The 24,765-nt window shown below is 54.0% G+C and overlaps 2 protein-coding genes across 2 annotated transcripts in view; one reads left to right on the forward strand and one right to left on the reverse strand.

Annotated features, from left to right (window-relative positions):
* COL1A1 (collagen type I alpha 1 chain) overlaps positions 1-24,765 on the reverse strand; it is a 142,282-nt gene that overhangs the window by 66,180 nt on the left and 51,337 nt on the right. The window lies entirely within an intron of this gene.
* On the forward strand, positions 10,092-15,075 carry TMEM92 (transmembrane protein 92). Its single transcript, XM_081218615.1, has 5 exons — positions 10,092-10,249; positions 12,807-12,832; positions 13,643-13,732; positions 13,876-14,071; positions 14,310-15,075. The coding sequence occupies exons 1-5, from the start codon at positions 10,181-10,183 to the stop codon at positions 14,421-14,423; spliced, it is 495 nt and encodes a 164-aa protein (XP_081074741.1). The 5' UTR covers positions 10,092-10,180; the 3' UTR covers positions 14,424-15,075.

Below are 24,765 nucleotides of genomic sequence, written 5' to 3' on the forward strand. Positions count from 1 at the left end.
TAGAGATGGGAGGGGAGGGAAGAGGCAAGAGAGGAGAGAGTGGGAGAGAGAGACGTGCGCACCGAGGTGGATAATGACAGAGGAAGGGCGGGGAGCTTCCAGAGCCCCGTCTCTACCGCGTGGCACCCGTGGGCCTGGACGTCTACCCACGGGCCACTGCCCCTGGCTCCTCAGCCCCTCTCCCCTGCTCTCCAGGGGGATGCGTGAAAGGCCTGCCGCCTGCCTCAGAACGGGGGACCCTCCTCCACGCCCGCCATGTCCCCTCTCCTCTGCCCCTGGGAGCCTGCTCCGCTCCTCCAGAGACCCCCGCCTTTACTGGCCCCCCTCAGGGAGGCATCGATGGGGCTGAGGCTCCTCCTCTCGCCTCAGTTGCCCTGTGGAGGTGGGCAGCGGTGAGTGCAGAGAGAGGGCAGAGACATAAGTGTCCCCATCTCACTTGGACTCAGCCCCAGAGGAGGTGGGGGGACAGGAGCTGAGAGCAAGGAGGGAGGGAAGGCGGGAGGAAATGGAGAGGCTGGGAGAGCCCGGAAAGGAGCTGGCTTCGGGCCTGGGTCTCGGGAGGAGGGAGCGTGGTGGCCCAGGGACTGAGCGGAGTGGTCTTGCTGACTGGAGGACCGTGGGCACATCCGAGTTCACATCTCATGCGGGTGATTTAGGGGACAGGGCTCACCCTCTCCGGGCTTCACCGACAGGTTGTGAAGAGGGAACAGGACAGCACGCGATGAGCTGACTGAGCCCCAGTCACCGCCGAGGGGATCTTTTCATTCACAAGGAAAGTGGGTGCCGACAGCCTGGGGGAGCAGCGGGCTGGGGTTGCTGCCTGAGGGGGGGGGCGAGGACCTGGGGGGTCCAGCGGTGCCCAGGCAGACCTGACCGGGGCTCCAACAGCCCTCCTTAGGGGTGGCAACTTGTCTTCCTATTCAACTTGATTATCCGTCTGTGCGCCGCTAGGTCCCCATGACCCCCACCTGCCCAGAAAACACTGTTTATGGCGCCTGAGGCTCAGACCTGTCATTTAGCTGGAGGAGGCAACCCAAGCCACAGTGAGCCTTATGTGCGGAAGCATTGCTCAACTCACGCCGGCACCAGCCCAGACACTTAGTGCCCTGTTTACCCTGGCATGGGCAGCTGGCACAGGTGGGGCTCTCCAGGGAGCTCCAGAGGCCCAGCCAGCAGACCTTCCTGGAGGCCAAAGAGGAGGCCAGGACAGCTGCTCTGTGGAGCTGAGGGAGGGGTGCACGGAGAGGCACCTAGCCCAGCTGCACACCTGGTCCTCGCGCTTCAGCCCACAAGGTGCCAGCCACCCGCCCCCCTCCCCAATCCCAAGCTCAGTGGCCTCTCAGCTGCCCTGCCAGAGGAGAAGAGGCGATCACACGGGCCAGGCCCAGTAGGAGAAACTGCAGCTCTGAGGGTTCTGGAAACTCCCCAAAAGCGCCCCCAGGAAGTCGGGGAGGCTGGAAGAGGTGAAGGAAGCCCCAGGACTCTGGAGCCCTGGTCGAGTGCGCCTGACACTTCTTGACTCCCCAGGTCCCAGGGACCCACCCTCAGCACTGAAAGGCACACATGGCTTCACTCAAGTGTGCACCATCACAACCCCCTGCTCCGCGTCCCCCTCCGCCCTGCCAATACTACACAGATGCTTCTCCACATTCTTTCTCTATCAGACGGACCACAGGGACCGTGTCCCACAGCCTGCCACGCCCAGCATGCACATAACCTTCTAAGACCCAGCTCATAACACAGCTTATAGGAGTCAGACACAAAGATGCTCACCCCAAGGTCCCCCTCCCCATGTGTAACCCACACTCCCGAAATGAGGACACACACACAGACGCGTCCTCTGTACCCCCCTTCCAGCTACCCACACCCACACCAAGCGAAACTGAGGGGTTCTAACGCTTCGGTCCTGAGCTTCCCCCTGCCCGCATCCCCGTCCCCCGATCCCCTCTGTCTGCCCCCCACCTTCAGCTTCTCTCTCTCCAGGAGATGGGCGACCCCCTAGTTGGGCCCCTTTCTCTGAGGCCTCATCTCTCCTCTCCCCCTCTGGCAATGAGGGCTGCACATCTGGGCAGCTACCACTCCACCGGCCTGCAGGCTTCAGGGGGCTGGGGGCTCCAGAAGAAGGGGGGGAGCAGCTGGCAGTTGCTCGGTGGGGGGCCTCCCTTCCCTCTGCTCACCACCCCCCACAATGGATCGCCTACCCCTCCCCGTTCCAGGATGAGTCATCCCTACATCTGGAGCCTCAGCACATCTGGAAGAGCTACAGCCTGTGCAGACAGCTCCACGTGGACACCCCTTCCCCCTATTGCCACTCACGCCCACCCCTCCTAGCAGCTGGGTTCCGGCCCCTCAACCCCACCTGGGCCAGGTGCCTGGTCACCTAGCAGGCAGGCGGGCACACCAGCGCCAGCCTCTGAGACGGACATCCAACGACCTCAGGGCCTCTCCCCGGTAGCGGTAACCACAGCTACTCAGTGCCCAGCCCCTGAGCAGGCTGGGCAGCACTGGCCTTGGGGGAGGCCAGGCCCTGGTTTGGGGGAGGCAGGCGAACCGGGCGCTGAACAGGCAGAGGGGGTTTATCCTGGCGAACCGGGCGCTGGACAGGCAGAGGGAGTTTATCCTGGCGCCCGGCCCTGAAGCCAAACACCCTTCGCTAACCTCGCAGACACATCAAAGCTGGCCAGGAAGGGGCCCTTCAGTAGAGGAAACCTGCAGTCCTGGCAGCCCGACAGCCTGGCTCTGGCCACTGGACCACCCTGCCCCACTCTGCAGTCCAGGCTCAGGTTAGGCACAGCAGCCCTGGAGGGGGTGGGCGGCAGGGGACACTTCCACCCCATCCCTCTCCGCTACCAACCCGCCTCCCCACCTCAGCGCTGCAGAGAGGGTGGTGATTTGCCCTGGTGAGGGTGGCACAGCTGGCACCAGACCTTAGCTTTGGTCCCTAGAACAGGGTTCCCTCTGCAACTTGCCCCCTCCCACCCTCTAGGCAGGAGAGGCTGACGGAGGGGCTCACTTTGGCTGTGCCTCAGCCTGGAGGAGGAGTGTGTGCTGAATTGTAGGGGCACCAACTTCACCCCCCAGCCTGGCTTGCTCAGGAAAGGCGCTCTCCAGGTAGATGAGGGAGGGTGGAGAGGGCAGGCGGCTCAGGGGTTTTGGGAGAAGAACAAAGCTTCAGAAGATAGAAGCTGAAGCGGAGTCGGAAGAGGAGAACTGGGCTGCAAGCCACGGGCCTCTCTCCAGGGACCGCAGGGGCCGAGGAGGAAGAGGGGCTGTGAGGTGCTAACAAGGAAGGAAGGAAGTGCTAACAGGGCCACTGGGGTGAGGGGGACCCTGGAGGCAGCCCACTAAAGGCTGGCCTGGGGATAAGGAAGCTGGGGGGTGCTGAGAGAGGCTGCCACATCCTCACAGGAAGCTGGGTGGTGTGCATACACGTATGTGCACACATGCAGACACACACTGCATGCGCCCACCCACGCGTGCATGCACACGGCTCTAGCCAAGTCTGTCCTCGGCTGGGGGCCAGATGATGTGGCTGCTTAGAGGAGCTATGATTTGCGGAAGAATGTGGTCTCTGCCCACCTCGCTTCCCCACCCCTCTGCTCACACTCATTCTTTGCCTAACTCCCAGGTCCCTAATTGGTGAACAGTTTCAGGGATGTCCCAAGCTGTGCTTTCTCTGCATTTTAGTCTGAGTCCCCAGACCCTTGAGAAGCCCTCCCCTCAAAATGCCCAGCCCACAGAGGGGCTACCCTTTCCGACGGCAGCCTGAGCCCCCAGCTTGTTTGGGACTGGGAAGTCCTTCTGAAGTCTAACCACAGTCCCCTGTAACACTTGGATCTGAGCAGAGGCGTCCACAAGCAGGGTGCAGCAGAGCCCTCCTTCAAGGGGCCACAAGAGCAGAGGTACAGAGCGGGGGCCCTGGGGGTTCCTCAAGCCCTGTCTTCGCTCTAACCACAGGGTCCTATCTCTAAGAGTCAACATCGAGGGTGGGGGTGGGAGAGGGGCTGTAGGGGGCGAGGGGCAGGGAAGCCTTGGGGAGAAGGAGCCCCAGAAGCAGGGGACCAGGGCTGGGGGGCTCTGAAGACCCTTAACCTGAGTTAAGCCCCTCCCATCTGAGTCTTAGTGGCTGTGCTCCATCTGCCACCCCAGACAGCCAAAGCTCGTTAGCTCAGCCTTCCCCCTGACTCCCCACCACCTACCCCCTGGAGGAGTCCCCCCCCCCACCCCTGGTTGTGCCCCGGAAACCTACACTTTGGAAGGATAATGGCTCCCAAATGCCGTTTTTGTCTCTGCTAAGACTCCGGGAAGGTGAGCATTAGTTGAGCTCCTCCAACCCACTCATTAGGATAATAAGCTCCCTGCACCGTTAATTGTCAGGTGGCATGCCCCCCTCCATCCTCCTGGCTCACGGGTTTGTGGCTCAGCCCGGGGGTCAGTTCAAGACATTATCTCCCCACACCCACACCCATCACCTCGAGAATGAGTGACAGGCCGGTGGGCTTCAGTTTTCAAAGAGATGCTGGGAAGGAGACTCAGACACTGGTCTCATGGCCAGGAATTCCTATTGGCAACCTAGCATGTATCTGCCTCTCTTGGAAGGTGGACGGTGAGCCAAGCGTTCCTTGCAGCACGCCCCACAGGAGTTGCTCAATCCCTGGGGTGCCATCTCACCCACACGGGGGTATGTGTACACTTGGGGAGGAAACAGGAAGCAGAAGAAGTGGATTCCCCAAACCACACAGCCCGTGGAAATGGGGAGCCCGGTCAACTCTGGAACAACCCCCCTAACCAAGAGCCCCCCACCAATGACTCTGAGAATTAATTCCTCATCCCCTGGGAGAAATCTGGCCCCTGAGCAGCCAGTGTTTACTTGGAGCAAAGCACCATGGGAAATGAAAGCTGAATCAGGACTGGGCGGGCCCCTGCAGCCTGGTGGGAACATTAGGGCATGTACACACATCTTCGAGTAAGAATGGCCACGGGCATCAGAGAGGCCCAGAGAAAAGGCTTGGGTGGGGGTGAGCAGGGAGGGGACCATCGCTTCTTGCAGGAGAATCCAAGTCCAGGAAGCCTTTCTGGAGGAGGTGGTATTTGAGCTGAGCCTTGAAGGATGGATCAGAATTCGTTAGGTTGCAGGGAGGGCATGGGGCACGTGTGCAAGGTGCAGAGGAGAGGAGGGAAGCAGAAAGGACTGGGCGTGCGGCTGGAGAGAACAAAGGACAGGGAGAGCGAGCACACCGTGAGGACAGGTGAAGGACCAGGTGAAGGTCTCCCTGAGATGGAACTTTATTCAGGCAGAAGTGGGGAGCCTCTGGAAGTTAGGGAATAAGAGGGTGAGATGCCCCCACAGGGGCAAGGAGGAGACCAGGCTAGAGGCCTTGAGGACAGCCCTGATGGCCCTGGGGGGCCACACTGGATGGGGGCAGTCAGTGGCAGGGGGACAACTGTGATGAGCACATCACGCCCCCATGAGGGCGAGGGGGGCAGCCACTGTGAGGCCAGCCCAGGCAGTGCTCAGCGGGCAGCTGGGGGAGCAGAAGTGGGGGACAAGCCAGGAAGAGAGGGAATTGCTCAAATCTCTGGACCCAGCACCACTGCCATATCCGGTCCCCTGTGGCCCTCTAGGAGTAGTCCACACAAGGTCATCCTCTGAGGTTGGTCACCCATCCCACTGCCTCTGACCTGGCCCTTGGGTGGGGCCCAAAGCACTTAATGGACAGCAGAGGGGGCTAGCGAGCAGGGCATCTGGGGGAAGTTGGAGCTGGGCTTTGGGTGGCCCATGCAGAAGGGCTGAGAACAATTCTCAGAGGGAAGCAAGACCATTAATCCTTGGCACCTCATTCTCTGCCGCCGTGTGAAATAAGGAGAAAAAGCTCTGGGCCCCTTTCCTCTGCCAGGACTGAAACATTTATTGCTTATTATTATTTTCTGTGAGGCTTTTTTTATTGAAGTATAGCTAATTTAAATTTTGTGTTAGTTTCAAGTGTACAGCAAAGTGATTCATATATATTCTTTTTCAGGTTCTTTTCTATTATAGGTTATTACAAGATATTGAGTAGTTCCCTGTGCTATGCAATAGGTCCTTGTTGTTTGCCTGTTTTATATATAGTAGCATGTATGTGTTAATCCCAAACTCCTATTTATCTCTCCCCCCCACCCCCACTATTCCCTTTGGTAACCATGTTTGTTTTCTATGTCTGTGAGGCTATTCCTGTTTTGTAAATAAGTTCATTTGTATCAATTTTTTAGATTCCACGTATAAGTGATATCATATGATATTTATATTTCTCTGTCTGACTTACTTAATACGATAACATCTAGGTCCATCCATGTTGCTACAAATGGCATTAGTTCGTTCTTTTTTATGGCTCAGTAATATTCCACTCTGTGTGTGTGTGTGTGTGTGTGTGTGTACACCGCATCTTCTTTATCCATTCATCTGATGATGGACATTTAGGTTACTTCCATGTCTTGGCTATTGTAGCTTATTCTTATTAAGGTAATATTTATTTACCATTACTGTATGCCAGACACTGAGCCGCTTATTTCATCTTCACAATGACCCTAAGTGACAAGGGAGGTACTGTTATCCACCCCCGCACCCCCTTCACAGATGAGTTTAGAAAGGCACAAAGAAGTTTGGTTTCTTGACGATCACCCAGCACACCGTAGCAAGTGGCACGCTTACTAACACAACCTAACACCATCCCTGCAGACAGAGGGCCAGCTTACAGCAGAACATTCTGGGCACTTTGGAAAGAAAGATCCCAGCCCAGCACCATAAGGCATTTATGGGTATCAGTGTCCACCGCAGTATGGCGGGGAGAGGGCTGAGAGGAACAGAACTCAGCCTGGCTCTTGCCCCTCACCCAGGGCCTGGCCCCCGGGCCTGGGCTGAGCCAAGCTGCACAAGGCCTCCCACTGCAGCTCCCAGGGAGGAGTTCCTCCATCCCAAGCAGCAGTTCCCCAGCCCCGACATGTGTGCCGCCTCTGAGGCTGCCACTGGGTGTGGGGTCTTAAGACCTGCGTGGTTTGGTCTTGACTCAGCCCCAGTGTCCCCTGTGACTTGGCCTTTCTGCCCCTCTGGGCTCCAGCTGGCTTCTCTGAGAAGAGAGCGGGTGGACAGGCTGACCTCCGAGGCCCTTCCAGCTGGGCCCTTGGAGGGCACACAATCGGCTCCTTCTTTATGGAATGGGCCAGGGAGGCTTGAGCCAGTATGAAGACATTTCAACTTTGCTGCTTTGGGGAAACCCCAGATGGAATCTGGAGTGGAATCTAGAAGGACTCACTGACTGCATGAGGTCTCTGGGCCTCCCTGCCCCCATGTCCCTGTATGTCTGAGCATACACGTACATGCGTGCACACACTGCCCACCCACTGCCAGACTGAGTGTTGAACAGATGTTGCCCTTGTCCAGGACCCTCCTGCCTCTAGACAAGAACAGGCCCCAGGTCTGCTCAGTCTGGGGCCCCACTGTGCCCTCACCCCCACGCAGCCTCACCCACCAGGAATGCTGGGGCCCTGGGAGCCATGGTGGACACTGACAACAGGGCTTGGTGTTCTTGGCCTGAGTTGGGACTGCCCACCTCCCATCTGCAGGAAGGAGCACAGAAAGGAAGTCTGATGTCATTAAAAAAAACTGGGGATCCAGAGGCAGATTCCAGAGGCCCTCTGGACTCTGCCCAGGAGCCTCATTTTCCCACTGGGGAGATGTGGGGCAGGGGGTAGAGTAGCTATTCTCTTATGACATTTTAGGGATGTGGGTAGGGTTGCAGGATTTAACAAATAAAAATACAGGACACACAGTTAAATTAGAATTTCAGATAAACAACAAATACATTTTAGTATAAGTATGCCCCAAGTATTGCATGGGACATATTTATTTATACTAAAAAGTTATTCATTGTTTATCTGAAATTCAGATTTAACTGGGCATCTGGTATTTCGTCTGGCAACGCTACATCTGTGTCGGTGGACGCCAGAAGGAAGCAGCGCCATCCTCCTGCCCTCCCCCTCAGGGCACCAACCTGCCTCATCCCTTCACCTCTTCAGCCTCCCAGGTCTACCCCTCAAGGTCTTCCATGCCCCTCTCAGCACCCTCATTCCACTCCCTAGGATACCCTCCTCCCCTAAGCTCACCCATCTTCCTCTCCCCTGAGGGCCACACCTCCGCAGGGCTCCAGGCCTGGGCAGAGAGGCAGGAGGTTAGGGGTGTCTCAGGTCTTGGGTGTTGGTGTAGTGGGGCCCTGGAAGTCCAAGTTAGCAACAAGTTCACTAAGGAAGCAGCAGCGTGGGTGCTGCTAGGAGAAAGCTCCAGTACTCTCTGGACTAGGTCCACCTCGGCAGAGGGGTGGGCTAGGTCCAGAGCCAACTGCTGGGGGAGGAGGAGAGACGTGCCGTGCCTCCCCCCATCCTTTCTCCAAGATCAGTCACCAGGAACTTCAAATAGAGAGGGCATTCTCTGGGGCCAGACCCCAATTCAGCTTGGATCAGGAAACTGGAAGATTCTGTCCTTAGGGGCCAAGAGATAATGAGAAACAGAGACCGAGAAAGAGAGAGAGAGAGAGATCAGGAGAGTTGGTGAGAAACAGACACAGAGACAGGGAGACACAGGACCAAACCAGAGACAAGGGAAATGGAAACAGAGACAGAAAAACAGACACCTCCACTGAGACAGACAGAGATTAACAAAGGGAGAAACAGAGATGGGAAAACAGGGAACACGTAGAAATGAAGAGAAAATGCATGGACACAGAGATGGGGAGAAACTGAAACAGGAAAACAGAGACTGGGAGAAACGGGGCGGACCAAGGAGAGGTTAAACATAAGACCGAGAAAGCACGACTGGGAGAGATGAGAAACAGAGATAAGGAGAAAGCGGTGAGAGAAAAAAGAAAAAGAAGCCAAAGGACGGCCGCTGTCCTCTCCTACTAGGTTGGGGCTTTCAGTGGCAAAGTCGGATTTGAGACGCAGCAGGAGACGCCTAAATACCTAAGAACTGATCCCCTCCTGGAGCCCTCCCCCTTTCCCCAGGTCTGGGAGCAGCACCCCACCCACCATCTCCATTTCGCCCCCGTCCTCGGGGGTCCGGGCTCCATCTCTCCAACTCCCACAAGGTCTCCTTACGTCTCATCTGTGTTTGGGCGTCTGGCTCTCACCCTCCGCGTATCGCCCACCGAGACGGCCTCCCACCGCACAGTCCAGCCGGGTCCCCCCGGAGGGAGCCCAGGGAGACCCAGCCCCAGGTCCCAGCCCCAGGTCCCAGCCCCGCGCTGCCCGGCTCCGGGGAAAGCCCGCGTTGAGCGATGCTGCCACCTGCCGGCCGTATCCGGGAAGCACAGCACGCCTCCGGGGCGGGGCGCGGCCGCCGCTGGTCTGAATCCAGCTCTTCCCGGCCGGGACCGCGTCCGCGGCGTCTCTCCAGAAATCTGGATGGGCCTGCTCGCACGCGCCCCAGCTCGCCTGGCTGCCGCTCGGCCCCAGCTGCGGACTCAGGCACTAGGCTCTGAATCCTGGGGCCTTAATTTCCACTGTAGTCAAACGGAGGAAGTGTACCAACACCTCCTTCCAGGATTTCGGGGAGGGTGGGGGCGGGGCACGAATGTACTAGTGATCTCCTCTAGGTTCTCCTGACCCAGAAATCAATCAGGCCGCCCCTCCCTCCCTTCTTGGCCAAAAAAAAAAAAAAAAAGTTCCACCTCCCTCCGTTGGAATCCCCTCAATCCACTCCAGGGCCTTCGCTTCCTCTCTCCCTCAACCTCTGCCCCCCAGCAGTCCATGTGGGAAGGGACTTCCCGTGGTCCAGCTCCCTCTGCCTGCATCCTCTCTCCATCCGGTAGGCGCAGCAGTCCCTCTCAAGCTTGGGATCACTTAGATGGTGGAGCAGTTGAGGGTTGGGGAGGGGTAGCTCAGCAGTCTTAAACTGACACCACAATAGTTTTTAATCAGATAATCTCTTCTACCTCCCATTTCCCAAAACCCAACCCAGACTTCTTTCCCTCGCCTCCCCTCCCCTCCCCTCCCCTCCCCCTCCCTTCCCGGGTCCGGCCCACCCCCGGTGCCTCGGCTCCGCCCCCATCCCTAGGCGGGGCCCCATAGGTGGAGAGTCGTGGGAGGGGTCGCGGCCCCGCCTCTCCCCTCCTCCCCCTACACACGGAAGCTCAGTGGCCCCCCTGTCAGGATGTCCGACACCTGGGTCCCCGGCCTCGTACCCACCTTGCTGCTCGGCCTGCTGGCCGGCCTCCAACAGGTGAGCGCTTGGGAGGTAAAGCTGTGGAGCTTTCGGGGCCCTAGTCTTGCGGGTCAGGGGCCTGCTTCTGGCTCCCGATCACCACCTTCCCTTGTCAGGGTTTCCTCGTGACCACATGCAGTTTAGTTAGCGACTTCCTTTCTCCTTCTGCCGGGGAGGTGAGAGCAGAGGGAGGCCCCGAGGAGGCCTGGGTCCCTGCGTCTCGCGGGGGACTGTGTCGTGGGAACTGCTCGCGCCCACCGCCGCCTGACACGTAGCTCCTCTTGGTGTGTGGGGACTTTGACCCTCACGTTAGCCTTGGTTCGTTCTTCTCGCTGCGTCAGAAAGCGGGGACTAGCGCAGGGCCTGAGGTCTGGACTGAGATCTGGACGCCTGGCCAGCCTATCACCCCAGCTCCATTCTTCACAGTGCTGGGTGACCTTGGGGAAGCCCTAGCCCTCTCTGGGACTGTGTTTCTCTGCTTGCGCCCTAGAGGAAAGGAGGCTCCTTCTTCCCTTTCTCGGAGTGGGGGTAGGATTCCAGCTGGTGATAGGATTTGGTCTGGCTGCCTGACCCAAGGCTGGGGTGACCTCTGAAACCTGTGATTTCCGAGGATGCGGCAGGGTTTCAACACCCCCTCATCCCTCGCTGCCCCAGTCATGGGGGGAGTCTCTCCAGTTTGGGGATGGGAGATTATCCTAGAAACTGACATAGGTCTAGAGCATGGGTTTTTAACTTCTGGGTAAGAGTCTGAGGGAAGGCCCAGGCCTGGTCCCCACGACATTCACCGGCTGCTGAGCGGCTGTGCTCCAGAAGCCCCGTTACTCCTTCTCTATCACCAGCGGTGGGTTTGTGCCAGCACGGGGCTGAGCATCCTGTTGTTGATTCCTCCCAGCAACTCCAGGGGGCAGGCTGGTAATGCCCCCAGTCCACATGTAAGTAAGTTGAACCTACCCAAGAGGACCCCAACGCTTGATACCACCTCAGTCGAGGCCACCACCTGTTTAAAATGGGGGTGGGGGGAGAGAATCTGCGAGAGGATCCCCTACTCCTCCAAACAGGAGCTCAAGATTAATTCAGTAAACCTGTTCATTGTTTGTCTTCCTTAGTTGGGGGCCAGGAGAGGGGGGAGGGACAGGGGATGGGGTCTGAGGGAGAGGGGGTACACTGAGTGCCTGGACCCCTTGCGCTGTCCCCAGCTCTGCAGTCACCTTACCCTCTCTGGGCCAACCTGCAGGGGTTCATTCCTGCTCTTGGCCCCACTGGCCAAGACTTGTGGGAGTCAGCCCAACGATTATTGGCTGTCACTGGTATTCTTAGCTTTATTGTTGTTGTCATTAACGGTTGAACTGTTATTTCAAGGTATAAAGATATGGTGGTCTTCGGACTTCCCTGGCAGTACCGTGGTTAAGACTGTGTGCTTCCACGGCAGGATGGACGGGTTTGATCCCTGGTCAGGGAACTAAGATCCTGCATGCTGGTGGCACGGCCAAAAAAAAAAGACATGGTGGTCTAGCCAAAGGTGGCTTCTTATTCTTGAGCCACGGTTGCTTATCTCCCTGGAGGCTGGGGTGGGGTGACAGATAACCTCCCGTTTGCTGTGTTCCTCTACCTGCATTCCTCCCCCACGGTCTGGGAGCAGCAGCCAGGATGAAATGAAACCAGGTTGTCAGTGCTCTTTCATTCATTCTGCCCAACTCGTGAGTACTGGTTTTCAAGAGACAAAAATCCCTCCCCTGGTGGGGTTCACATTCTACTGAGGAGACAAACAAGTAGCAAGATAAAGTAAAATATATAGTATGTCAGGTGTTGACAAGAGCTATGCAGATAAAGTGAGCACAGAGTCAGGGGACGGGGAGTGCTTTGGGGGAGTCGATGTAATTTTAAGTAAGATGGTCAGAGAAGGTGCTGGAGCCAGCCTCTCAGACACCTGGGGAAAGAACTTTCCAAGCAGGGCTTATGCACATATTTGCTATGAATCAGGTTAAATTCCGTAATGATAGCCTCCATGTGGCACAGAACTAGTGCAAAAGAGGGAGGGAGGGAGGAGCTTGTTCCTGCAGGCATGTGTAAAACAGCCAGACGTGTTCAGAGAACTCCCAGTGGGTGGGTGTGCAGGAGGGCCAGGGGGAGTGGGAATGGGGGATAGGGCTGGTCGTGGTGTCTGGGCCCCAGGGAGCCACTGAAGGAGGCTTCCAGCAAGGTTTTAGGTGTTCAGATCTGTGGGATAGAGACTTGCAGCAGTGTTGGGAGTGGCGGGGTGGGCGCGGGGGTTGCTGGAGTCCTGGCCGTGGTGGGGATGGGTTGGAAGGGTGGCCAGAAGGCGTGAGCTTACAGACCTGGGGGTGAGCAAACGTGGCAGGAGGTGTGGTGCGGAGAGGAAGGAGAGCTGGGGCCACGAGGTGGCGCTGGGGCTGCAGCCACCGACCCGGGGAACATGTGGAGGGAGGTGGGGAGCAGGCGAGGGGGAAGATGCTGGTCCTCTGGGACCTGGTAGCAGTGAGGTACCTGGGCAGCGTCTGGGTGGAAACCCCGCCCCCAGTTTATGACCCAAACCTCCGCCTCTTCTCTTCCACAGGCTGCAGCCACGTGTGGTCTCTTCTTGTAAGTCTGGGATTTGGGCTGTAACTTCCAGTGTGGGGAGGAGACATCCCAAATCCTGCCCTGCCTGCCTTCATCATCCTCACCCTCTCCCCTTCTAGCCAGAAACCATACCCCCCACCCAGAGAGGGAGGCTCCACCCCTCACTGCTTCCACCAGCCTATACCCACGGGCAGTTTCACACTCGCGGGCCAATCCCCATCCTTCTTACTCCAGTCTTAGTCCACCTCCCCTCTGAGGGTCCCCCTGGAAACGAGGGCATACACTCTCACTCTATAAACGCTAAGAAGCCCAAGCACAATGAGCAGGGGCTGAGGGGCGTGGCCTCTGGGCAGCAAAGTGTTTCCACCGGTCAGCCCTGGATGTTCCAGGGACACCGTGTCCCTCCCACCTCCTGCTCCGTGGGCCCCAGCGCCAGCTCACTCCTCCTGGAATTAGCTCCTGGACCCTCCCCACTGTCCCTCTTCCTCCGCATCTCCTCAGAGTGATGTTGTAGCCACTACAACACTCAGTCCCCACACCTGCCCAGTGAGGTCGACAGGACCTTCATTACACCCATCTTATAGGTGAGGAAAGTGAGGCCCAGCAAGGAATGTAACTTGGCACGAGTGCACGAGGCCAGTAGTGAGCTGAGCCTGAAACCCGGGTCCTGATCCCAGCCCCAGGTTCCTCCCACTGAGCCCAGGGGGCCTGGACCTCCACCCTGCTAGGGGTGTGGCTCGTGCCCTGAGCGCACGGGTGAGCTTTAGGGAAGCTGGGATCCTCTGCCTCCCAACCTCGGTACCAATGGCCTCTCTCTGACCCGGTCCGCAGCACCTGCCCTAAAGGGTTCAACTGCTGTGGTAACAGCTGCTGCCAAGAGTACCAGCCAGAGCAGGACGAGCTCTTCTCTGGCCCCTTGAGGTGAGCCTTGGGCCAGTTCCTCTGGCCCACACAGGACTGGACTGGACTTCCTGCTGAGGGGCGGGTGTAGGTCGGGGAGGGAGGGCGGTGCAGCGGGTGTGGCTGGAGACTCAGGCTGACGTTGGTGGTTCCTTTTACCCCAGGATCTTTGTCGTCCTCTTTCTGATCATCATACCCCTCTTGTGCCTCTGTGGCCTGGCTAAGCGCTTCTGTCGCAACTGCAGAAAGTCGGAGCAGGAGCCCCCAACGGATCATGAGGGGCCCCCAGAACGGCCCCGCATTACTCCCACAGAGAGGGTCACAGCATCCATTTGTGAGCCCCCACCCCCCTACAGCGAGGTGGGTATCCACCCCAACCCCTGCCCTGTCCCTCGGCTCTCTGTGCCTCCCCATTCAGATTTTTAGAGCAATGGGGGCAGTGGAGGGTGTCCTTACGCCAAGCCTCTGGGCCCTAGGGAGGGCTCTGCAACCAGCGTCGGGCCACCCTTCTCCCTGGTAAACATGCCACCACCAGCACATGGGTGACAGTGGCCAGTGGCAGGCCCTAAGAAGTCCCTGTCCCCTCCTTTCCCTGCAGATTATCCTGAAGGCCGCCGTGGGTCTGCCTCCCGTGGAGCCACCCCCTCCCTACAGCTTCAGGCCTGAAGAACACGCGGGGGTGCGCAGCGGCATCGACACTCCCACCTTCTGAGCCACCTCCTGCCTGGAACCTTGTCATCAGCCGCCTCCTCCCCAGGGCCTCCTGGATCAAGCCAGAGACTCGCCCCCCACCGCCCGTCGTGCCAGACCTCTGGCCATTCTTGGCTTTAACTTATTGCTTTTCCTACCGCGGTTCCACGCCAGTTGCTTCTCTTGTCCCAAGGGCTGGTCTGGAGTGACATGTCCACCCCTCCCTCACCTGCCATTGCAAGGTAGAGGCTGCCTGGAGGAAAACGTGAACAGTTGGAGGTGCCCAGCGGTGGAACGAGCTGCTCTGAGAGTGGAGGGAGCTGCGCTCTGGCGGTACGAGTGTGGACTGGACGGCCAGCTCTGAGACGTTTCGGAGGGCGCTGATGCACTCTGGGAGACAGGACTGCCTGAGCTCTGCCTTCCATTCTACCTGACTGGAGAAGACCCCACCGTACCCTCCCCTCCCCTGCAACATGAGTTCTCACTAAATCTGAGAGTCTGCCTCTGACTGTGTGGGGAGGTGAGCCCAGGCAATGCTGGGGGACACGGCGGGGGGGTCACTGTGCCTGAAACCCCACCGTTGATGAGCCTGGGAGGACAGTACATCTGTGGCCCACCCTCCGGGAGAGGATCTTGGCAGATGCTTTGACCTCTGGTTCCTTGAGGTCTCTGGGTGCCACAGAGCCCGGACGGGGGATGGGGATGGGGTGGGAGTGACCCTCGTCGTGTGCTTCCTCATCCTACCCTCCCGCTGCTTTCCCTTGGGACACATAGAGCTCAGCTCTCTGACTCTCTCACCACGGGGGTGGGGAGGGGGCAGTGGGGAGGCGAGCTGGGGCAGGGCCTGGAAGACCTTCATCTGCCTCACCCTAGACTCTCTGGAGGGAGGAGAGAGAGCAGGTCTGCCCTTCTCCAGTCCCCCGTGGCTCTGGGCACCACCGCCTCAGCCCCATCTGCGGGACTGAGCACCCGAAGAGGAGAGGCGCTCACCATTGCAGCGTGGCAGAGTCTTCACAGGGCGTTTTCCCCGCGGGGGCCTGCAGCAGAGTGTGGAGCTGGAAGCCTGGCGTGGGATACGCAGCGTGAGAGACACCCCCACGCCAGCATCTTGGGGGCCCAGGAGGCCCGGACCCCTCCACCTGACCTTGCCTTTGCCCTGCTTCCCGGCAGCCTCTGAATGCCAGCCTTCCTCCCCAGGCAGAGGGCACAGAGCGATGCGGGCCAAAGTTCCTGCGAGGGTCAGAGGTAGAACTGGCTCCGGTGTGCTGGCCTCCTCCGGGGCTCTCCCAATAATTTTCTTGGGGCATCAGGACCCAGGCAGGTGACAGGGCCAGCGGCAGGGGGATGGCACAGCCAGCCCCAAAGATGCTAGAAACGGGCTGTCTGGCTGGGGGTTCCTGCTGCAGACGAGGCCCCAGAGGAAGAACAGCAGTTACTGACGACAGAGCTCCAGAGTTGGCAGTGGAGTGAGCCCAGCCATAGGAAGTTTCCCTTCAGTTTCAGAGGTTGATCAGGGGGAGCAGAAGGAAGATATGTGGGTGCTTGTGTAAACACGGCGAGTTCCCATTAGAGAAGTCCCGAGCTGACGCTGCCCTCACTGGTAAACACCCACCCCAGTGGGAGGATGTGAAGCCATGGCCTTTGCAGACCTGGGAGAGGAGGTCACCCTCTGCCTGGACGCTGCCTGCCTTTCACTGAAGGTGACATAGGGTCTTTAAACCCTTCCCAGCAGCAGCAGAGCGGCCTGGAGGAAAGTGGTTGTCATGAAGCCCAGCGGGGCTGGGACCCAGTAGCAGAAATTGTCAGTTCTATGGCTCTCTGTTTGCTGTTGGTGGGAGTGGAAATAGTGTGTTTTTCCTGGAGGGCAATGCAGCAGTATCCATTCATGCCACAGATACTTACAAAGACCCTACTGTGTGTCTGACGCTATGCCTGGCCCGGGGTAGCCATTAAAATTTTAAATGTACATGACCCAGCATTTCCACTTCTAGGAATGATCCTTCAGAAATGCTCATACAAAAGAGCTTAAAGATATCTACAATGGAATATTACTCAGCCATAAAAAGAAACGAAATTGAGTTATTTGTAGTGAGGTGGATGGACCTAGAGTCTGTCATACAGAGTGAAGTAAGTCAGAAAGAGAAAAACAAATACCATATGCTAACACATATATATGGAATCTAAACCAAAAAATGTCATGAAGAACGTAGGGGCAGGACGGCAATAAAGACGCAGACCTACTAGAGAATGGACTTGAGGACACTGGGAGGGGGAAGGGTAAGCTGGGACAAAGTGAGAGAGTGGCATGGACATATATACACTACCAAATGTAAAACAGCTAGTGGGAAGCAGCTGCATAGCACAGGGAGATCAGCTCGGTGGTTTGTGACCACCTAGAGGAGTGGGATAGGGAGGGTGGGAGGGAGGGAGACCCAAGAGGGAAGAGATATGGGGATATATGTGTATGTATAGCTGATTCACTTTGTTATAAAGCAGAAACTAACACACCATTGTAAAGCAATTATACGCCAATAAAGGTGTTTAAAAAAAAAAAGAGCTTAAAGAGATGCCCATCGCAGCACTGTAGCTGGGGGTAAATGAAAAATACCCTTAATGTTCTTGATAGCCTGTTAAATATACCAGGTCCCTCCATATTGTGAATGCTCTGCAGCCTTTAAAAAGAATGAAGTGGATCTGAAGCACTGACCTGGCACGATGTCCATCATTTATTGCTACAGAGAAAAAGCAAGCTGCAGAACAATAGTCTATGATCTCAATTTGTAAACATAGACTTCATCATATAATATATATGTTTTCCCCCTTTGCAAATGTATAGAAAAGATCTAGAAGGATATAAATTAAACCACATTTGCCACACTTTTAACAGTGGTCGGCACTGTGGGATGGAGGGATGGAAGTGGTTTCTTACTTTGTATGCTTTGTCATTGCTTACATTTTTCACAATGAGCAAGCATGACTTTCACAGATTTTTAAAAGATCTCTCTAACTGGGTTTCCCTGGTGGCGCAGTGGTTGAGAGTCCGCCTGCCGATGCAGGGGACGCGGGTTCGTGCCCCGGTCCGGGAAGATCCCACATGCCGCGGAGCGGCTGGGCCCGTGAGCCATGGCCGCTGGGCCTGCGCGTCCGGAGCCTGTGCTCCGCAACGGGAGAGGCCGCAACAGTGAGAGGCCCGCGTACCACAAAAAAAATAAATAAATAAAAAAAATCTCAAGTGGACCCTTGATGCCTTAGAAGCTTTACTTCCTCACTCTTGAGATGACTAATTCTACTCTAATCTCCCAACCTCAACTTCAGGTGGTGACGGCACCACAGACTTCAGAGGAAAATTGGTTGCCATCACACAAGAACCACCCAATTCTGCCCCCATCCCCCCCACCACCCCTGACTACAGTGGAAACTGCATTCCACACCTCCAGCTGGATTCCGCCTCTCCAAGCTTCTCAGGACCTCACTCCTGCAGCTATTCCTGCATCAGCTATCTCTCCCTCATTACTGGACCTTTATCATTATCACCCGTGCATGTGCGTCCCTGTGTCCCATGACCTGTCTTAGAGAAACACTTCTTGATACTCTCGTCCCTCCCGTTCTCACTTTACCCTGCTCCAGTCAGCCCTTTGTCCCCATGAAATGGCTCTTGTCCACATCACCTACGTCTTGCTGAAGTCAAAGGTCAGTTCTCAAGCCTCATTTACTCGGTCTCTGGGTGTCTGACACATTTGGCCATTTCCTCCTTCTTGAAGCACCTTCTTGTCTGGACTTCTCTGATGCCACTGTCCCTGGTTTTTGTCCTGCAGCGCTGTTCCTTTTCAGGCTCCTTCCCTTTCCTCCCCCTCCACCAGCTCTGAATGACAGTTGACTCGAGGCTCTGTCTTTGGGCCTCTTGTCTTCACTTTCACTCACTCCTGTAGTGGGTCTTAGCCAGTTCTGTGGCTTCATAGACCATCTATTGTCTGATGAATCACAAATCTTTATCTCTGGCTGAGACTTCTCCCCTGAGATCCAGACTTAGATATTTAACTACCTGACATCTCCGCTTGGATGCATTTCATAGTCCAGACTAGGTTCTCATTTCCCTCCACCCCACCCCAAATCCAGTCCTCCCCAAGTTGTCCCATCATCAATAGAGGGTTCTACCTGCCAGCCTGCTGTTCAGGCCCAAGCACTGAATTATTCTAATTTCCCTCTTTCCCTCACCCCCTCACCCTGCCTCCAGAATAGATCCATGTCGCCTTCTCACCATTTCACCACTACAGCCCTAGACAAAGTCACTGTCAAGGCTAGCCTAGGCGGTCCTACTGACGTCCTAATTGGCCTCCACCTCACCCCCTGCAGTTCATCCTGTTCACTGCAGCCAAGGTCTTTCTAAAGCATAAGTAAGCATAAATAAGTCACTCCCCCGCTTAAAGGCTTCTGACAGTTGCCCGTTGTTGTACTAAACAAGTCCAGCCCCTGGCTGTGGCCTGCAGGACTTACCAGGTGTGGCCCCTGCCACCTCCTCCCTGCTCACGGCATTCAAGCTTTGACTGTCCAGGTCGGCCTGGCTCGGGGCCCGAAGTGGCTTTCTCGGGCACTGCACAAGGCTGCCAGCCTTTCGTCACTCTGGTTCCAGTCCAGCTGTCACCGCCTTAAAGAAGCATCCCCTGACCACCTGCAGAAAGTAGCGCCCGCCCACCCCCGAGGCCCACGCTGTTACACTACCCTGTTTTACTGTCTTCACAGTTTGGCCCCATACTGGAAATCACCTTAGTTATGTGCTTCTGTGTTTACAGTCTCTTTCGCCTCTCCGGGCGAAGCTCCTCAGAGCAGGGATCTGCCATGTTCATGGTCCCGGCCAGAGTGTAGAACAGTGCTGCGCAAGGGGGCAGCCTCACTGTGGACTCAATGCCAGCAGCCGGCAGCTGCCTCAAAAGCAACACCCAAAAGGTCCTGCAAGAGAAACATCCAAGAGAGGAGCTGCCGGGCCTTGCACATGCCCCCCAGTGCTGTCTGTGTGATGCCAGGCCCTTGATCCACAAGGAGTTGCTGTGTTCTTTCTCTCTCTCCCTTCCTCCCTCTCTAGTTTTCACTGAATACTCAGTGAGCACCTCTCACATGTCAGGCACGATCCCAGAGCCTGGGTAAATGAGGCCCACAAACTAGACACTGTTCCTGCCCTCATGGAGAACAGACGCTAGTCAAACAACCCAACAAATGAACCTGTGGTTACCCAGTGGGCTAACTGCTGGGAAGAAAAGGTACACATGTAGTGTTAGAGAAGTTGAGGTGGGCTGCTTTAGATGGGGAGGTTGGGCATGAGCCCTCTAAGGAGACGACATTGAACTAATGGCAGAAGAAAGAGAGGTAGACTGACACGAGAGAGCGTGCAGAAGAGTGCTCATGGCACGGATGCCAGCATGTGCAAAGGCCTTAAGTAGGGAAGGAGCTTGGTGGCTCAAGACACTTAAAGGAGACCCCTCTTGGCTTCAGAATCCCCAGGATTCTTAACAATGGGTAGATGCATTTCTTAGGGCTGTCAGAACAAATAACCACAAGCTGGAGGACTCAAAACAACAAAAATTAATTCTCTCACAGTTCTGGAGGCCAAAAGTCTGAAATCGAAGTTTGGGCAGGGTTGGTTCCTTCTGGAGGCTCTGAGGAAGAATCCATTCCACGCCCTCTTGTGGCTTCCGGCTGCCTGCGATCTCGGCCTTTTCCTCTGTGTCTACGCGTGTCCTTCTTTCCTGTGTCTCATAAAGACATTTTTCACTGGGTTCAGGGCTCACCCTAATCCAGGGTGGTCTCACACCAAGATCCTTTACCTTAATTACATCTGCAAAGACCCTTACTCCACATAAGGTCACTTTCTGGGTTTCTGAGTGGAGATGTCTTTTGGGGGCAAAATTCAACCCCCTACAGAAGTCATAGAAGACATTCTCATCTGGAAGGCACCTCAGAGATCCTCTGAAACAACATATCTCAAAGTATAATCCCTAAAGAAGTAGTTCTAGAAGGTTTTTTTTTTTTTTTTTTTTTTTTTTTTTTGCGGTACACGGGCCTCCCACCACTGTGGCCTCTTCCGTTGCAGAGCACAGGCTCCGGACGCACAGGCCCAGCGGCCATAGCCCACGGGCCCAGCCGCTCCGCAGCATGTGGGATCTTCCCGGACCGGGGCACGAACCCGTGTCCCCTGCATCGGCAGGCGGACTCCCAACCACCGCGCCGCCAGGGAAGCCCTAGAAGGTATTTTTAAAAGGAGGGAGTGGCATTCTGTGTTCAAATAAATTTGGAAAATGCTGCATACACACCTCACACTGAATGATTCGCAATTCACCTTAGCATGTGTGAAAGGACTGAGAATTGTCAGCAAAGAAGCCACCTTATCATTATTTAAAGCAGAATTAAAACCCTGTTTTCCTTTTCATAAACCCTGTGGAATTTTGAGAGAAATGCTGATGTGATCCAACCTTGTCTTATGTGATGATCAAAGCCCAGAAAAGAGAAGTGACCTATCCGAGGTCACACAGCTGGCAGGGTCAGAAGCTGAATTTAAAACTCAGTCTCTTCAAGAGATGAAGGACAAATTATTGAGGGCCAGGGGCCAGGGGTGATGGGAGGGAGGGAGTAGGTGTGATTATAAAGGAGTAGCTGGAGGGGATCTTTGCGGTGAAGGAATACTTCTGTATCTTGATTGCAGTGGTTGTTACACAAATCTACACAGGTGAGGAAACGACATAGAATTATACACACACAATGTACCAATGTCAGTTTCCTGATTTTGATACTGTATGTAAGATGTAACCACTGGGCATTACATAAGTTGCAACCATTGGGGGAAACTGGGCAAAAGAAACTTGGGACCTCTTTGTACTATCTTTGCAACTTCCTACGAATCTATAATGATTTCAAAAACAAAAAAATTTTACAAAATCAGTTTCCCACCTCCAGGTTCAAGAGCTTTTTACATTATTAAAGTTTATTAGATCAAATTTAGTTTCAGTTATGCACCTAGGGCCCAACACAAAGCACATTTTATTGCTTTTTTTTTAAAAAAATAATTAATTTATTTATTGGCTGCGTTGGGTCTTCGTTGCTGCGCACAGGCTTTCAGGGGCTGCTCTTCCTTGCGGTGTGTGGGCTTCTCATTGCGGTGGCTTCTCTTGTTGCGGAGCACAGGCTCTAGGCATGCGGGCTTCAGCAGTTGTAGCACACAGGCTCAGTAGTTGTGGCTCGTGGGCTCTAGAGCACAGGCTCAGTAGTTGGGGCGCATGGGCTTAGCTGCTCTGCAGCATGTGAGATCTTCCTGGACCAGGGCTCGAACCCGAGTCCCCTGCACTGGCAGGCAGATTCTTAACAACTACACCACCAGGAAAGTCCCTTTACTGCTTTTTATAGTTTGCAGTTTATGTAAACTGCAGTAATTTGGGTGTAGAGGTGGGTAATTTGTGGATGCTCCACTGCTGTGATGAATGCAAAGTTGTATAGACCTTCTCCCTCCTTCACACCTGACCATGACTTTCTTGCAGCCAAGTGTGTGGCTCTTGCTCACATAGAGACACAGAGACAAGAGGAAGAAGACGTCAGCTGGATTTCTTAGTCACCTAGATATACCTTCTGGGGCAAAAATATATATTATATACACACATGTATATATATATATACATATATATATGTATATAATATACATATTGACATATATTTTATATGTATATTGAAAAGATGTAAACTTTATTTACAAAAACAGTCCACTGGCTGGATTTGGCTCATGAGCTGTAGTTTGCTAACTTTTGAATTAAAACGTATCATATAAATAAGTCTTATTTTTCCCCTCTTATCCTCCACCCAGCTTGCTTGTGCAGTTGGTTGTTTTTGTTGCTGTCTTGGTTTGTTTATCCAATTTCTTTTCATTGTGGTAAAATATACATAACATAAGATTTACCATCTTAACCATTTTTAAGTGTACGGTTCCGTGGTATCAAATACATGCATGATTTTGTGCAACCATCACCACCACCCATCTCCATAACTCCTTTCATCTTATAAAACTGTCATTAAATAACAACTCTCCATTCCCTCTCCCTTCCCCCCAGCCCCTGGCAACCACCATTTTACTTTCTGTCACTATGATTTTGATTAAGTATCTCATATAAGTGGGATCTACAATATTTGTCCTTTGGATCAGGCTTATTTTACTTAGCATAACATCCTCAAGGTTCATTCATGTTGTAGATATATCAGATTTTCTTCCCTTTTTAAAGTGAGTAATATCCATCACATGTACATACATCATTTTGCTTATCCATTCATCTGTTTATAGACACACGGATTGCTTCCATGTTTTAGCTATCATGAATAATGCTGCTATGAACATGGGTGTACACAAAGCTCTTCAAGACCTTGCTTTTACTTCTTTTGGGTATATACCCACAAGTGGAATTGCTGGATCATATATTGCTGGATCATTCTATGTTTAGTTTTTTAAGGGACTGCTGTTCTGTTTTCCACAGCAGCTGCACCACTTAACATTTCTATCAACAGTGCACAAGAGTTTCAATGTCTCCATATCCTCACCAGCACTTATTTTCTGATGTTTTGATAATAGCTATCCTAATGGAAATGAGCTAAAAACATTGTAGCTTTGATTTCCATTTTCCTAATGATTAGTGATGCTGAGCATCTTTTCATGAGTTTATTGGCCATTTGTATATCATCTTTGGAGAAATGTCTAAGTCCTTTGCCCATTTTAAAATCAGGTTTTTTGCTTTTTTGTTGTTGAGTTTTAGGAGTTCCATAATATATATTCTGGATATTAATTCCTTATCAGATACATGATCTTAAAATATTTTCTCCCATTCAGTGGGTTGCTTTGTTACTCTATTGCTATTGTATTTTGAGGCGCAAAAATTTTGTTTTGTGAAGTCCAATATGTCTATTTTTTCTTTTATTGTTTGTATCTTTAGTGTTATATCCAAGAAATCATTACCAAATACGTCATAAAGCTTTTGCTCTATGTTTTCTTCTAAGAGTTTTATATTTTTTAGGTCTTTGATCCATCTGAGTTCATTTTTGTACATGATGTTAGTTAAGGGTCCAACTTCTCACCCTTTCGTATGTAAATATCCAGTTTTCTCAACACCATTTATTAAAGGACTGTCCTTTCCTCCATTGAAGGGTCTTGGCTCCCTTGTCAAAAATCATTTGATCATATATAGGAGGGTTTATTTCTGGACTCTCTATTCTATTCCATATATCTGTCTTTATGCCAGTATCACACTGCCTTGATTACTGTGGCTTTGTAGTAAGTTTTGAAAGCAGGAGGTGTGAGTCCTCCAGCTTTTTTTTTTTTTTTTTTTTTTTTGGCTGCATTGGGTCTTCGTTGCTGTGCGCGGGCTTCCTCTATTTGCAGCGAGCGGGGGCTACTCTTCCTTGCAGTGCGGGGGCTTCTCATTACAGTGACTTCTCTTGTTGCGGAGCACGGGCTCTAGGTGCACGGGTTTCAGTAGTTGTGGCTCGTGGGCTCTAGAGCGCAGGCTCAGTAGTTGTGGCGCACGGGCTTAGTTGCTCCGCGGCATGTGTGATCTTCCCGGACCAGGGCCTGAACCTGTGTCCCCTGCATTGGCAGGCGCATTCTTAACCACTGCCCCACCAGGGAAGCCCCATGGCTTCTATTTTTAATCCTGAATTCTTCCACTTAGAATAATGCTTCAAATCTTCCTGGAAAAAAAATCTGGAGTCTAAACCCTAAACAAATAAAACATGTGGATTAGAACTGGCACAGTTCACCTTGTAACCGTTTGAAAGGATATGGACAGATGCCCACCTGACTCTTCAGTTGCCGGCCACTGCCCTCTGGGACTCCTTGTCCTCTGCTGCCATCGCCTGGAAGGAAGAGGGACTGCAGGGACACAGAGGGACAGAGACACATGGAGAGGGCCCTAACCTTCCTGCTGGGAAGGAGACTCTGGGCATACCCCACATAGGCCAGCAGTGCATCTCACATGAAGAGGCTGGTGGTATGTCTTGAAAAGCTGGTTCCTAGACCAATTTCAGCACCCAGAGAGGGCTCAGTGTCAAGGAATGGAGTCCTAACAATGACAGATCTAGTCCACCTGTTTCCTCAAAAGAGGAAACAAAGACCAGGTCAATTGTGTGTTTTTCCCAAGGCTGAACTGCACCTTAGTGCAGAGCCAGGATTCGAACCCAGAACACTGAGCTCTAAATCGAGGGTTGTTTAGATCCTGGCTCCTCAGAGTAAAGTCCCTGGACCAGCTGCCTCTATCACCTGGAGCTTGTTACAAAAATGCAGCATCTCAGGCACCACCAGAAACCTACTGAATCAGGCTCAGCATTTTAACAGATCCCGCAGG

Source organism: Mesoplodon bidens, assembly GCF_964165515.1.
Source record: "Mesoplodon bidens genome assembly, chromosome: 19".
Lineage (NCBI taxonomy): Eukaryota > Metazoa > Chordata > Mammalia > Artiodactyla > Ziphiidae > Mesoplodon > Mesoplodon bidens.